Source organism: Schistocerca nitens, chromosome 2 (genome assembly GCF_023898315.1).
Source record: "Schistocerca nitens isolate TAMUIC-IGC-003100 chromosome 2, iqSchNite1.1, whole genome shotgun sequence".
Lineage (NCBI taxonomy): Eukaryota > Metazoa > Arthropoda > Insecta > Orthoptera > Acrididae > Schistocerca > Schistocerca nitens.
The window spans coordinates 210,921,568-210,935,512 of NC_064615.1; the positions used below are offsets into that span (position 1 = coordinate 210,921,568).

The following is a 13,945-nucleotide window of genomic DNA, read 5'->3' on the forward strand; positions in this document are numbered from 1 at the left end:
GTACCGACATTAAGACACTGGAAGATAACAATAATGTCATTTCCATGGCTTTGACTTCTTCAGTGAGAGAAACAGAGAAAGAAACCATCATCATCATTTCCTGGATCAAACACATAAAAGAAGCAACAATGGTGGATCCACTCTTGAATCATAGTTCAGTTTCTCAACCATTGTGAACTCTCACTCAGCCGTGCAGAAATGTTGACTGAACAATACGATGCCTGCAATTGAAACACTTAGAGATGCAGAAGCATTCATTGGTAACAATGAATTATGTGAATACCTGATCATCAACATGTTATAATGAGTGTATTATCATCAAACAATGTTAAATGAATTATTACTCTGTTTGGAATTAAGGCACAAAATAACTACAGTAACATTTATAACAGACAGGGCCATACACTTGCTAGATATAATGCAGTAACAACTAAATCAGGGCCAAATAAACTCATTACTACCCTCACAAATATTATAAATATGATTTAAGAACTGCTGGTTCTCTGCAGAATGGCTGCTACCTGATGACACCTGTCACATAGACTGATACATCCAAGAAAGATTCTGGTTTGGTGGTATGATGATGTTTTCACTCACTTTTCATTAGTCAGAGTTTGTAAAATATTGCTGAGAAGCTCTTGTTTGAAGAAATGTACCAGAATGTCTAGTTAAATGAACAGAGTTCAGCAACAAAAACTGTATTTTAGTCCATCATACATTCCAAGAATAACATGAAAATGACTTGTTTCAGATCACCTTTTGAGGAAGTGCAGTGTTTAAATTTTTTGATTCAACAGGTAGGGTTCAAATGGCCTAAAGCCACCCTCCTTTACGTTTCCCTTTTTTAAATCACACGAGGTGAATACTTGGCTCATCTCTGGAGAGGTTTCTTAAACAAAGCTACTGCCAGTATCCTTCACTGCCTTTGTACAGTTCAAACGTGCAACTGACTGACTTAATGTTAAGCACTGATCATCTTCATTTTATATGTATCATACCCACCAAGTCAAACTGGCAACCCTTTGTAGTACACAAGTCTTTTTTATAGGGGAGAAACATTGGCTAAAAGGCTTTTGAGGTGTTTCCTCATTCAGCCACCCTCCTACAACCAATCACTTGAGCATCTTACAGGTGTAAAATTGGTATGTAATACCTATGTACTGGTACTCTACATATTACACCATTAGCTGAATACCTGTGCTTCACTTTACTATCTGTGCTCACTGTCAGTCTTATGACATGCTTGTGCAGTTTTCACATACAGGAACAGCTCGATACCATCATCCAGTTACAGTGGATTAATTTTCCAAAATATATTTGTGGAAATTATGTCTCTATTAAATACTGTATATACTTTTTTTCTGTCAAGTCCAACGGTGCGCATTCATTCCTTGAAGTGACATCTGGAAAAAAAAAAACACACACACACACACACACACACACACACACACACACACACACACACACACACCAGTTGGATGGCCAGCATTCCACATCAGTGCCCAAAACAAAATTTTAATACCTTTAAGGGCTTGAATTTTGAAAAATCCTTTCTGAGTAGATGCCTAGGTTGTGTAGGAAAGGTTCCATCCAAATGTCATGCTTCTAAGACCAACACTTAGGAATACACACTCATACGTCAGTCAATTAGCCAGATTCATACAAAATGAAAGCTGAATACGTACAAAACAAAGAACTGTATTTGGGCCACTTTTAACACACTGACCTCATCAGTACCCTGCATGCAGGAATGTTCACCCACTAAATATGAAGAGCTACCTTAAATTTCCCCAAGACCAATGCTTTTCAGAGGAGGAAGATTGAATTCTTAAAACATTTTGTAACCTTGCAGTTATGAATGTTGACTTACCTCCAGTATACATAGCTGCATCCTTGAAGGTATTGAGAAAATAATTTGGCTCTGGCTTGGCAACTTCCTGAACAGCAGCTTTGGCTTTGGCAGCTGGTGCGGCAGCTGGCTGTTGGGGAGGAGGGGGTGGCCAAAGGAGTTTCCCTTCATGCAAAACTGCACTTCCTCTAACTACTTCATCCTCCATGTTTATATCAAAATTGTCCTTTGTGCCCATAGAGAGTAGGAACTTAGAAACATTATTGGCGTAAAGTGTTGAGCTTTGAGTAGGTAGTCTGCTGGGTAAATCAGTAAGCCCCACATGGACTATATCCTTATACGTGTAAACTTCCCCTGGACGTGTTGTTTCAACATTGCCACCAGTTTCAGCAGCAAGGTCCACTATAACACTGCCAGGTTTCATGGCTTCTACATGTTCCTGAAAGAGTTAAGATACATATTTACTGTATGTGTGGCATACAAACTGTAATAATTACTAACAGCAAATGATATGGCCAAATATATTTCTCCATGATTAACAGTTTTGAGAAAGATGTAGCTAATCATGTACAGAACTTACAATATGTAATATGCAGAAGGGGAAACAATATTAGTAAGAGATATTGATAGGTAGTTCGCATGCTCAAGTAGTGAAAACCATTTTTTCTGTTTTATCCTGTTATGCAAAGAGGATAATCTGTAAGTAGCATCTTTTCGATGCTACAGAAATATTATTTTAACACAGAAAGTTTAAAAATATTGTTTGCTTAAACAGCCAATTACACAAATTTCAGAACTAATTTTCATATTAAACCTGTATCTAGCTTAGTGACACCTGGTACATACAGTAAATAAAAATACTTGAAAGTCAAACAACAACAGCTGAGCTGAAACCATGTCTCTGACCTTTAATTTTTATTTCATAGTCCGGTGTATTTCATTGTTTTCTTTGAATGCTAAACTGCTTCTTTGAGGCTTACTGATTTTATGTACTTCTCTGACCTTTAATTTTTATTTCATAGTCCGGTGTATTTCATTGCATAAAAGCAGTAAGCCTCAAAAGAAGCAGTTTAACATTCAAACAAAAGAATGAAATACACTGGACTATGAAATAAAAATTAAAGGTCAGAGACATGGTTTCAGCTCAGCTGTTGTTGTTTGACTTTCAAGTATTTTTATTTACTGTATTTTACAGGTTTGGGCAATTTGGGGCTTACAGATTATATTTCTCACAATCTTTCAGCTACACTTCTCACAGCTTGCTTTGCATCCGAATTGTGCAAAACAGTACATTTACATTCTAAGATACAGTCTTGATAACTAGTTCTAGTTAGTCTTTTACAAGAAACTCCTGATTTGGTTCATATAGCTTGCTTTTAATTTCATTTACTTTTATTGTCATCATTCTAATGTGTGCAAGACAAATACTTCAGCAGAGTAATTTACATGTTTATCGTTTCATCTAATCTTTCCCTTGTGTGTGTGTGTGTGTGTGTGTGTGTGTGTGTGTGTGTGTGTACGCGCGCGCGCAAGAGCTTCGGGGGCGGATATATCAGTCATCTTGCTCGTCTGATGCAGGCCACCATGACTTTCCCACCTGTGCAAACCCCTTCACTTTAGGGTAGCACTTCGTAACATACCACAGTTTGAGCCTGTAGGAACTGGGCTACAGATGTGTGCAATGAAATACTACATGGAGCCATACATTAGAGTTGACTACTTTATTTACGTAATATATGTACAATGTTGTTGACCAATCATCCCACTGTAAAACATGCCAAAGTCCAGACTAAACAACCAGAGATTATTTACTCAGCACCACTCGATAGCCAGAGATGTCATGCTGGGGATTCTTGCTGGTCAAGTGGCTGTAAACCCCCCCCCCCCCCCTCCCCCCGCCCTACGGAGGAGTACAGGATGAGAGGAGAGAAGAGAGCTGAAATTTTGCTGTGATCATCTTCATGTAGGTATGAATGACCACACACATCAGGGCTGGCTGCAAGGCAGGGCGCAGGTGGACCGTTTCTTGCAGGGTGGAGACACATATGTGCGGGATCGGCTGTGCTGTAAGCTTTGTTAGTATGAGGCATAACCGAATTGTTTCTTGCAGTGATTGTAGGGTATGAATCATCAGTGTGAGAATTCATAACTGTGATAGGGATGGCAGATCACATGCCATACACTGCAGTTGTCATATGATATGAGAGACGGTTGCTTGAAACAAGCAAATTACATGCCATGAGTTGGTCACTTAGCTGTTGCAGTCATTGAGGAGGGACACACATACTGTGGAGATGGCTTCTGGTGTATAACAAGTTGTCCACTAGATGCTGGTAAAACCATGGTATGAGGCTGGAATGTCTTGTTCAGTACAATAACATTGTTCTCCAGGTGGCACAGACGATGCAGTATGATGTCATTGAGGGTGTTTCATATCTGGTAAGTGGGCGCCTTAGATAACACATCAAAATAACAAATTGTTTTCAAAAATTATATGAAGTGAAATTTATTTTCTTTTTAGTGGAATAACGTAAAGCGTTTATTACTGTGAAAATCCATTGCGAAGAAGTACGAAGTTTCAAGTTATTGTGGAGATATGAAATAAATGAATGGATGTACACATCATAAGAACATAGTGTCCTTTTCCAAATAATAAACTTGGATATACTTCCTAGACATCTTTACAAAGAGCTATATTTTGATGAGAATTTATAAACAGATGAGTACTAAAATTATTATTTTGTACCATTTCTCTCTCACAATATTAAGTGCATTACACTAGCAATATAGGGTGTCCCAAAAAGAGTGGCCCGATTTTAACTTGTAATAATATTTAGACAAATGTCACTAGGTAACTGAAACAGTGATAGATGTAAACGGCATGGTCTAGAGTTTCAGAAAACATCTGCTAGATGTCGCTTCGAGCACTGACCTGAAGCATGCAACCAATCTTGTGCAATATGGCGTCCGCGCAACAGAAGGCGTATTCTTATTGAATTTAGTCATACTCAATCAGTGATCGCAGTTCAGCAGGCATTTCATATTTGATTTTGTGCTAAACCACCGTCACCAAAGAGCATTCAACGGTGGTATAAACAGTCTAAAGAAACAGGGTGCCTATGTAAAAGCAAAAGTCCTGGCCAGCCACGCGTTCCTAAACAAACAGTGGAACAAATCCAATGAGCATTTCAATGGAGCCCCCACAAGTCTATGCATCGTGCTAGCTGAGAACTTGCGTTACTGCACAAGACAGTGTGGCATGTGTTACGGCATCGTTTAGCCCTCAAACCATACCAATTCCAACTGAGGCCAGACAAACATGTGGTTCCTGAAAAGGGGCAGCAGCCTTTTCAGTAGTTGCAGGGGCAACAGTCTGGATGATTGACTGATCTGGCCTTGTAACACTAACCAAAACGGCCTTGCTGTTTGTTGTGGTACTGCGAACGGCTGAAAGCAAGGGGAAACTACAGCCGTAATTTTTCCTGAGGGCATGCAGCTTTACTGTACGATTAAATGATGATGGCGTCCTCTTGGGTAACATATTCCGGAGGTAAAATAGTCCCCCATAGGGTTATAAATACATAATCAAATAGGGATAGTGCAGGAGTAGGTTTAATAATGAATAGAAAAATAGGAGTGCGGGTAAGCTACTACACACAGCATAGTGAACACATTATTGTGGCCAAGATAGACATGAAGCCCATGCCTACTAGAGTAGTACAAGTTTATATACCAACTAGCTCTGCAGATGATGAAGAAATTGATGAAATGTATGAGATAAAAGAAATTATTCAGGTAGTGAAGTGAGACGAAAATTTAATAACCATGGGTGACTGGAATTCGACAGTAGGAAAAAGAAGAGAAGGAAACGTAGTAGGTGAATATGGATTGGGGCTAAGAAATGAAATAGGAAGCCGCCTGGTAGAATTTTGCACAAAGCATAACTTAATCATAGCTAACACTTGATTCAAGAATCATGAAAGAAGAGTGTATACATGGAAAAACCCTGGAGATACTGACAGGTTTCAGATAGATTATATAATGGTAAGACAGAGATTTAGGAACCAGGTTTTAAATTGTAAGACATTTCCAGGGGCAGATGTGGACTCTGACCACAATCTGTTGGTTATGAACTGTAGATTAAAACTGAAGAAACTGCAAAAAGGTGGGAATTTAAGGAGATGGGACCTGGATAAACTGACTAAACCAGAGGTTGTAGAAAGCTTCAGGGAGAGCATTAGGGAACGATTGACAAGAATGGGGGAAAGAAATACAGTAGAAGAAGAATGGGTAGCTTTGAGGGATGAAACAGTGAAGGCAGCAGAGGATCAAGTACGTAAAAAGACGAGGGCTAGTAGAAATTCTTGAGTAACAGAAGAGATACTTAATTTAAATGATGAAAGGAGAAAATATAAAAATGCAGTAAATGAAGCAGGCAAAAAGGAATACAAACATCTCAAAAATGAGATTGACAGGAAGTGCAAAATGGCTAAGTAGGGATGGCTAGAGGACAAATGCAAGGATGTAGAGGCTTATCTCATGAGGGGTAAGATAGATACTGTCTACAGGAAAATTAGAGAGACCTTTGGAGAAAAGAGAACCAGTTGCATTAACATCAAGAGCTCAGATGGAAACCCAGTTCTAAGCAAAGAAGGGAAAGTGGAAAGGTGGAAGGATTATATAGAGCGTCTATACAGGGCAATGTTCTTGAGGACAATATTATGGAAATGGAAGAGAATGTAGATCAAGATGAAATAGGAGATATGATACTGCGTGAAGAGTTTGACAGAGCAGTGAAAGACCTAAGTCGAAACGAGGCCCTGGGAGTAGACAACAGTCCATTAGAGCTACTGACGGCCTTGGGAGAGCCAGTCCTGACAAAACTCTACCATCTGGTGAGCAAGATGTATGAGACAGGCGAAATACCCTCAGACTTCAAGAAGAATATAATAATTCCAATCCCAAAGAAAGCAGATGTTGACAGATGTGAAAATTACCAAACTATCAGTTTAATAAGTCACAGCTGCAAAATACTAACACGAATTCTTTACAGACGAATGGAAAAACTGGTAGAAGCGGACCTCGGGGAAGATCAGTTTGGATTCCGTAAAAATGTTGGAACACGTGAGGCAATACTGACCCTACGACTTATCTTAGAAGAAAGATTAAGGAAAGGCAAACCTACACTTCTAGCATTTGTAGACTTAGAGAAAGCTTTTGACAATGTTGACTGGAATAATCTCTTTCAAATTCTGAAGGTGGGAGGGGTAAAATACAGGGAACAAAAGGCTATTTACAATTTGTATGGAAAGCAGATGGCAGTTATAAGAGTCGAGGGACATGAAAGGGAAGCAGTGGTTGGGAAGGGAGTGAGACAGAGTTTTAGCCTCTCCCCGATGCTACTCAATCTGTATATTGAGCAAGCAGTAAAGGAAACAAAAGAAAAGTTTGGAGTAGGTATTAAAATCTATGGAGAAGAAATAAAAACTTTGAGGTTCGCCGATGACATTGTAATTCTGTCAGAGACAGCAAAGGACTTGGAAGAGCAGTTGAACAGAATGGACAGTGTCTTGAAAGGAGGGTATAATATGAACATTAACAAAAGCAAAACGAGGATAATGGAATGTAGTCGAATGAAGTCGGGTGATGCTGAGAGAATTAGATTAGGAAATGAGACACTTAAAGTAGTAAAGGAATTTTGCTATTTGGGGAGCAAAGTAAATGATGATGGTCGAAGTAGAGAGAATATAAAATGTAGACTGGCAATGGCAAGGAAAGCGTTTCTGAAGAAGAGAAATTTGTTAACATCGAGTATAGATTTAAATGTCAGGAATTTGTTTCTGAATGTATTTGTATGGAGTGTAGCCATGTATGGAAGTGAAACATGGACGATAAAATGGTTTGGACAAGAAGAGAATAGAAGCTTTCGAAATGTGGTGCTACAGAAGAATGCTGAAGATTAGATGGGTAGATCACATAACTAATGAGGAGGTATTGAACAGAATTGGGGAGAAGAGGAGTTTGTGGCACAACTTGACTAGAAGAAGGGATCGGTTGGTAGGACATGTTCTGAGGCATCAAGGGCTCACCAATTTAGTATTGGAGGGCAGCATGGAGGGTAAAAATTATAGAGGGAGATGGTTCAAATGGCTCTGAGCACTATGGGACTCAACTGCTGAGGTTATTAGTCCCCTAGAACTTAGAACTAGTTAAACCTAACTAACCTAAGGACATCACAAACATCCATGCCCGAGGCAGGATTCGAACCTGCGACCGTAGCGGTCTTGCGGTTCCAGACTGCAGCGCCTTTAACCGCACGGCCACTTCGGCCGGCTATAGAGGGAGACCAAGAGATGAATACACTAAGCAGATTCAGAAGGATGTAGGCTGCAGTAGGTACTGGAAGATGAAGAAGCTTGCACAGGATAGAGTAGCATGGAGAGCTGCATCAAACCAGTCTCAGGACTGAAGACCACAACAACAACAACATTCTAGAGGACACGGGAGATGACACTTTTATGTCACGGTTGATATTCAGCGATGAGGCAACTTTCCATATTAGCAGTTTGGTTCACAGTCATAATGTAAGTATACGGGGGCTCGAAAATCCTCATGAAATAACTGAACATGAATGTGATTCACCAAAAGTGAATTTTTTTGTGCTGTTTCGCAAAGCAAGGTTTATAGACCCTGCTTTTTGAGGAAGAAACTGTAACAGGACAATCATATCTTGCATATCAGCAAGATGGAACAACACCGCACTGGCACAACAACGTGCGCCATTTCTTCAATGCCAACGTGCCTCAATGTCGGATAGGGCGTACAGGACCGTGAGACCAGGCTTTACACTCTTGGCCTCCTAGGTCCCCTGACTTAACACCATGTGATTTCTTCCTGTGGGGATATGTTAAACAATGTGTTTATGTTTCTTCCTTACCTTGTGACAATGATGATCTAAAAACCAGAATATCAGCTGCTGTAGTTTCAGTGACAGAAGACACCTTACGCTCAGTTTGGGATGAATTCAGCTATCGGCTAGATATCGTCTGTGCAGCCAATGGAGGACATATTGAACACTTATGATGGATTTTTATAAACTTCTGTCTTTTCTGAGTAATTTAGTATGCAATTTGTTGGTGTTAAGCCCTGCTTCCTAATAAATAATTCTATTTAAAATTGGGTCATTCTTTTTGGGACACCCTGTATTTCAGCTAAAAGAGTGCACTAGAAATAACAGACAAGTATACATTTTACTCCATTCAACAAAGTATATTCCTGTATTATTGAATAGATGGTGGTTACAATTTACACTCAACATCTTAATTGAAGGGCTTATTTCACAAGTGGTACTAGTCCATTACCTCCACTTTTCTGATTATAGTGCTTCTGACATTAATGATCCAAACAAACAGAAAGAAAGGTTCATCTCTAGCAAGAAGCCATTTGCTTGAATATTTCTGGTATCTCAACTGCAGATTTTTCAGAACTCATTTAACTTTAGGACTCTGTATCTTAAAATAAGCAAAAATGGACTTGTACCACTATTGAAATAAGCCCTTCAATTACGAGACAAAAATGCTGGCTGCCTTACCTTCAGCAACCTTGCTTTAGGACTATTGGTTTGTTCCTCAGAGAAAGAAAAGGGATAAGTAGGAAAAGCTTAGAGAGAAGAAGCAGATTACTCAGACCCCAAAATTAAATGTTATACAGTTTTTACAAGAAGGAACTTGATAGGGCCTGTGCTGTGGTTGCAGGCATAAGGCTAACTGGTCACTGCCCAGAACAACTGGAAGGCGTGTTGGCCTCAGTGAACAGGTTTCAGGCTGCTGCTCTTAGCTACAGTGGTGTTGGGGCATCTGTGTCAAGAGCTGTTACACTTCTGATGCTACTGGAGTCCACCCGCACACTCTGTTCTTACTACATCTCCCAACATGCAACATCTGACAAGTTTGTCTTCAGTCAAGGACAAATGGTGAAAGATGGTGGAATCACTTAAAGCTGGTTAAAAGGCAAATGTGGGAGCTGGCTGCACAACTATCTCACTATTGCTTAGCAACAAGAGTGAAGTACTATCCAGTGTGATAACACTTTTGAGCTAGCATGTCTGTTGGCCAGTGGGCAATTTTCATGCTGAGCTTGGACAAGCACAAAAGTTGGGTGTGTTGGTCATTGAGAGCTCCAGCATGAGTGAGTGGGTAATGGAGCTCCTTAAGGGAATAGTAATCATCTACATCTACATATATGCTCCACAAGCCACTGTATGGTGCATTGTGGACGGTGCCTTGCACCACTGCTAGTCATTCCCTGTCCTTCCATTTGCAAATGGAGTGAGGAAAAAGCAAATATCTATGTGCCTCCACACAAGCCCAAATTTCTCTTATCTTCGTGGTCCTCATGCGAAATGTATGTTAGTAACAGTAGAATCACTTTGCAGTCAGTCTAAAAGGCCAGCTCTCTCAACAGTACCTCATGAAAAGAATGTTGTCTTCCTTCCAGATATTTCCACTGAGCTCACGAAGCATCTCTGTAATACAAATGAAGTACCAAAGAAACTGGTATAGGTATGCATACTCAAATACAGAGATATGTAAACAGGCAGAATAAGGTGCTGAGGGTGGCAATGCCAATACAAGACAAAAAGTGGGTGGCACAGTTGTTAGATCAGTTAATGCTGCTACTATGGCAGGTTATCAAGATTCAAGTGAGTTCGAACGTGCTGTTTTAGGCGGTGCACGAGTGATGGGACATAGCATCTCTGAGGTAGTGATGAAGTGGGGATTTTCCCATACGACCATTTCATGAGTGTGCTATGAATATCGGGAATCTGGTAAAATATCAAACCTCCAACATCACTGCGGCTGAAAAAATAAACTGCAAGAACAGGACCAACGATGAATGAAGAGAATCATTCGTCATGACAGAAGTGCAACCCTTCTGTAAATTGCTGCAGATTTGAATGCTGGGCCATCAACAAGTGTCAGCGTGCAAACTGTCAATGAAACATCATCGATATGGGCTTTCAGAGCTGAAGGCCCACTCTTGTACCCTTGATGACTGCACTACACAAACTTTACATTTACACCTCACCTGGGCTCATCAACACTGACATTGGACTATTGATGACAGGAAACATGTTGCCTGGTGGGATGAGTCTCTTTAAAATTGTATCGAGCAGATGGATGCATATGGGTATGGTGACAACCTCAAGAATCCATGGGCCCTGTATGTCAACAGGGGACTGTTAAAGCTGGTGGAGGCTCTGAAACAGTGTGGGGCATGTGCAGCTGAAGTGATATGGGGCTTCTCATACATCTAGGTATTACTCTGACAGGCGACACGCACATAAGCATTCAGTCTGATCAACAGCATCCATTCATGTCCATTGTGCATTCTGACAGACTTGGGCAATTCCAGCAGGACAATGAGACACCCCACACATCCAGAACTGCTACTGAGTGGCTCCAGGAACACTCTTCTGAGTTTAAACACTTCTGCTGGTGACAAAACTCCCCAGACATGAACATTATTGAGTATAACTGAGATGCCTTGCAACATGCTGTTCAGAAGAGGTCTCCACCCCCTTGTACTCTTATGGATTTATGGACAGCCCTGCAGGATTCATGGTGTCAGTTCCCTCCAGCATTACTTCAGACATTAGTTGAGTCAATTCCACATCATGTTGTGGCACTCCTGCATGCTCGCGGGGGTCCTACATGATATTAGGCAGGTTTCCAGTTTCTTTGGCTCTTCAGTGTACTCGCATACTGATCAGACCTACTAGTAGCAAACCTAGCAGGGTTCCTCTAAACTGCTTTTTTAAATCTGATCTGGTGGCAATGCCACACACTCGAGCACCGATCAAGAAAGAGTTGGACTAGTGTTCTACATGCAGTCTCCTTTATATACGAGCAACATTTTCCTAAAATTTTCTCAATAAACCAATCAACCATTTGCCTATCCTGCTACTGTCCTTACATGCTTATTCAATTTCATATCACTTTGCAACTTTATGCCTAGATATATAACTGACGTGACTGTGTCAAGCAACACACTAAGCAACACACTACTAATGCTCTATTCAAACTTTAGAGGTCTGTTTTTGCTATTCATGTGTCTGGAGCTGAGTGGTAGGATTAAACCAGTGGCTCAGATGATTTTGCTATGGTGAGGAATGTGAATTTTATGATGTCAGATGTAAATTCTTGACCTGAAGTAACATACTGAGAACTACAGAGTCCCTTCTGATGGGGTGAGACATGCACTACACAAAAGAAATGGTTACTCATGTAGCAGAGTATGTCTGGCATACACATGAAGGTTTCTTTGATTAGATGCCCCTCCTTAGACCATTCATGAATTTCCTAATGAAATTGAAAAGAAATCAGCCACATTACTTTCAGAGGATAACTTTCATCCTTGCAGATAGGAAAGAGAAAATGCCAGTGTGGTATTAATAAACAGCACAAACATCCATCACAAGGTTACAGAACAATGAAAGGTAATAATCCTCACATAGCAATGGAACAGAAAGCAGAAGTGAAATCCTAAATTCAGACTGGAATACATATGGCATGAATGGATTAGACACCAGTGATTGTGGCATACTTATTACTGTAAAGAACTCTCGTATGATATCTGGTGAGGTCATTGCAGATTCCAAATGTGAAATAATCTGGATGAAGTTAAGCATCAAATGTAGATCCTTGGTAATGGATGCTTTCATAAACCACCAGTGTAAGAGGCTGTAGTGGCAAAATGCTTCAGAGACAATTTTGAGAATGTCATGAATAAGTTTCCTGGTTACGCTATTGTAATAAGAGAGGGTCCTCCACTTGACAGACTTGACAGTTATGCAATAGGAGAACCTAATGATTAAAACTACTACCAGATATCCACATGAGATGATTCTGAATGTTTTGTCTGGAAATTACTTCAAGCAGATAATTACAGAACCAAATCATCAGGAAAATATCTTAGACCTCGTAGCAACTAACAGATCTGGACTCTTTGAATCAGTTAATGTAGAGGAGGGCATCAGTGATCCTAAGGCTGTGACAGCACCAATTATTAATAGTGTTACAACGAAAGACATCATTCCATGGGGCTGTATTTTAAAATTTTACTTTGTCCTGCACTGCTAGTTTCAACCATGGCCCATTTTCAAGTACATCTATAATAGGTGAAGGAGACATCATCTTCATCTCATTTTTTTTTTTTTTATGATGTATCCCCATCTGTTGTAGATGCATTTGAAAATCGGCCATTCCCTAAGCTTGTAGTGCAGAATAAAGCACAATATTTGATCACAGCCTTGTGGATTATGCCTTTCCTCAAATTTATCATGGCTGCCCACTCAAAAGATAATGGCTGTTGTTGCAAGGAATGTTAATAAAGGTAGGAAAATATTTTTGCTTACTAAAAGTGACATGCTTACTAAAAGTGACAGACACAGACTGGAGAGTATCTCAGTAGTCAACATCATCTATTCAGCTTGAAGACCAAAGATCAGGAAGATAAATCAATAACATTCAAAACCACTGTACAGCCATGTATGGGCCAAGCAAGATTGTGAGGTATGGGAATGTTCCACCATGGTTGAATGGAACGACAAAAAAGTTGCTACAGAAGCAAAAACAATTTCAATCACAGATTTAAGTGAAATCAAAGGCTAGTTAATAAATGAAAGCTGAGTGAAGCCAAGAAAATGTGTAGCAAGAGCACTGCAAGAAGTGTTCAGTAAATTCAAAAGCAAAATTTTGCCAACCATTCAAACTAAAAATCCTAAGTTTATTAGGTCAACTGTCGCCACACTGGTACTGAAACAAAAGATAAAAGAGAGAAGCCTGAAATAATAAACTTCAACTTCTAAGACTGATTCATCACAAAAGATTATATCACGGGTATCTTCTATCAGTACTGCACAAAATGCCTAAAATGGCAGATACTGAAATAAATGATCACAGAATAGAAAACAGACTAAAACTGAGAACTGTAGGGTGCCCCTAAACGGGTCAGGTGCGCACTAAACATCAGAGACTGCTATCCACGTAGCTGGTGTGTGCAGGGTGCACACAAAGTGTTTTTTTTTTAAGATTA

At 40.0% G+C, this 13,945-nt stretch overlaps 1 protein-coding gene across 5 annotated transcripts in view; it reads right to left on the reverse strand.

Moving 5' to 3' along the window:
- Positions 1-13,945, reverse strand: part of LOC126235925 (NAD(P) transhydrogenase, mitochondrial-like) — a 227,995-nt gene that overhangs the window by 60,449 nt on the left and 153,601 nt on the right. For all 5 annotated transcript variants that reach the window (XM_049944884.1, XM_049944885.1, XM_049944883.1 and 2 more), the window contains exon 8: positions 1,871-2,288. In XM_049944884.1, the coding sequence (XP_049800841.1) occupies positions 1,871-2,288 (418 nt within the window). The remainder of the gene's footprint in view (positions 1-1,870; positions 2,289-13,945) is intronic.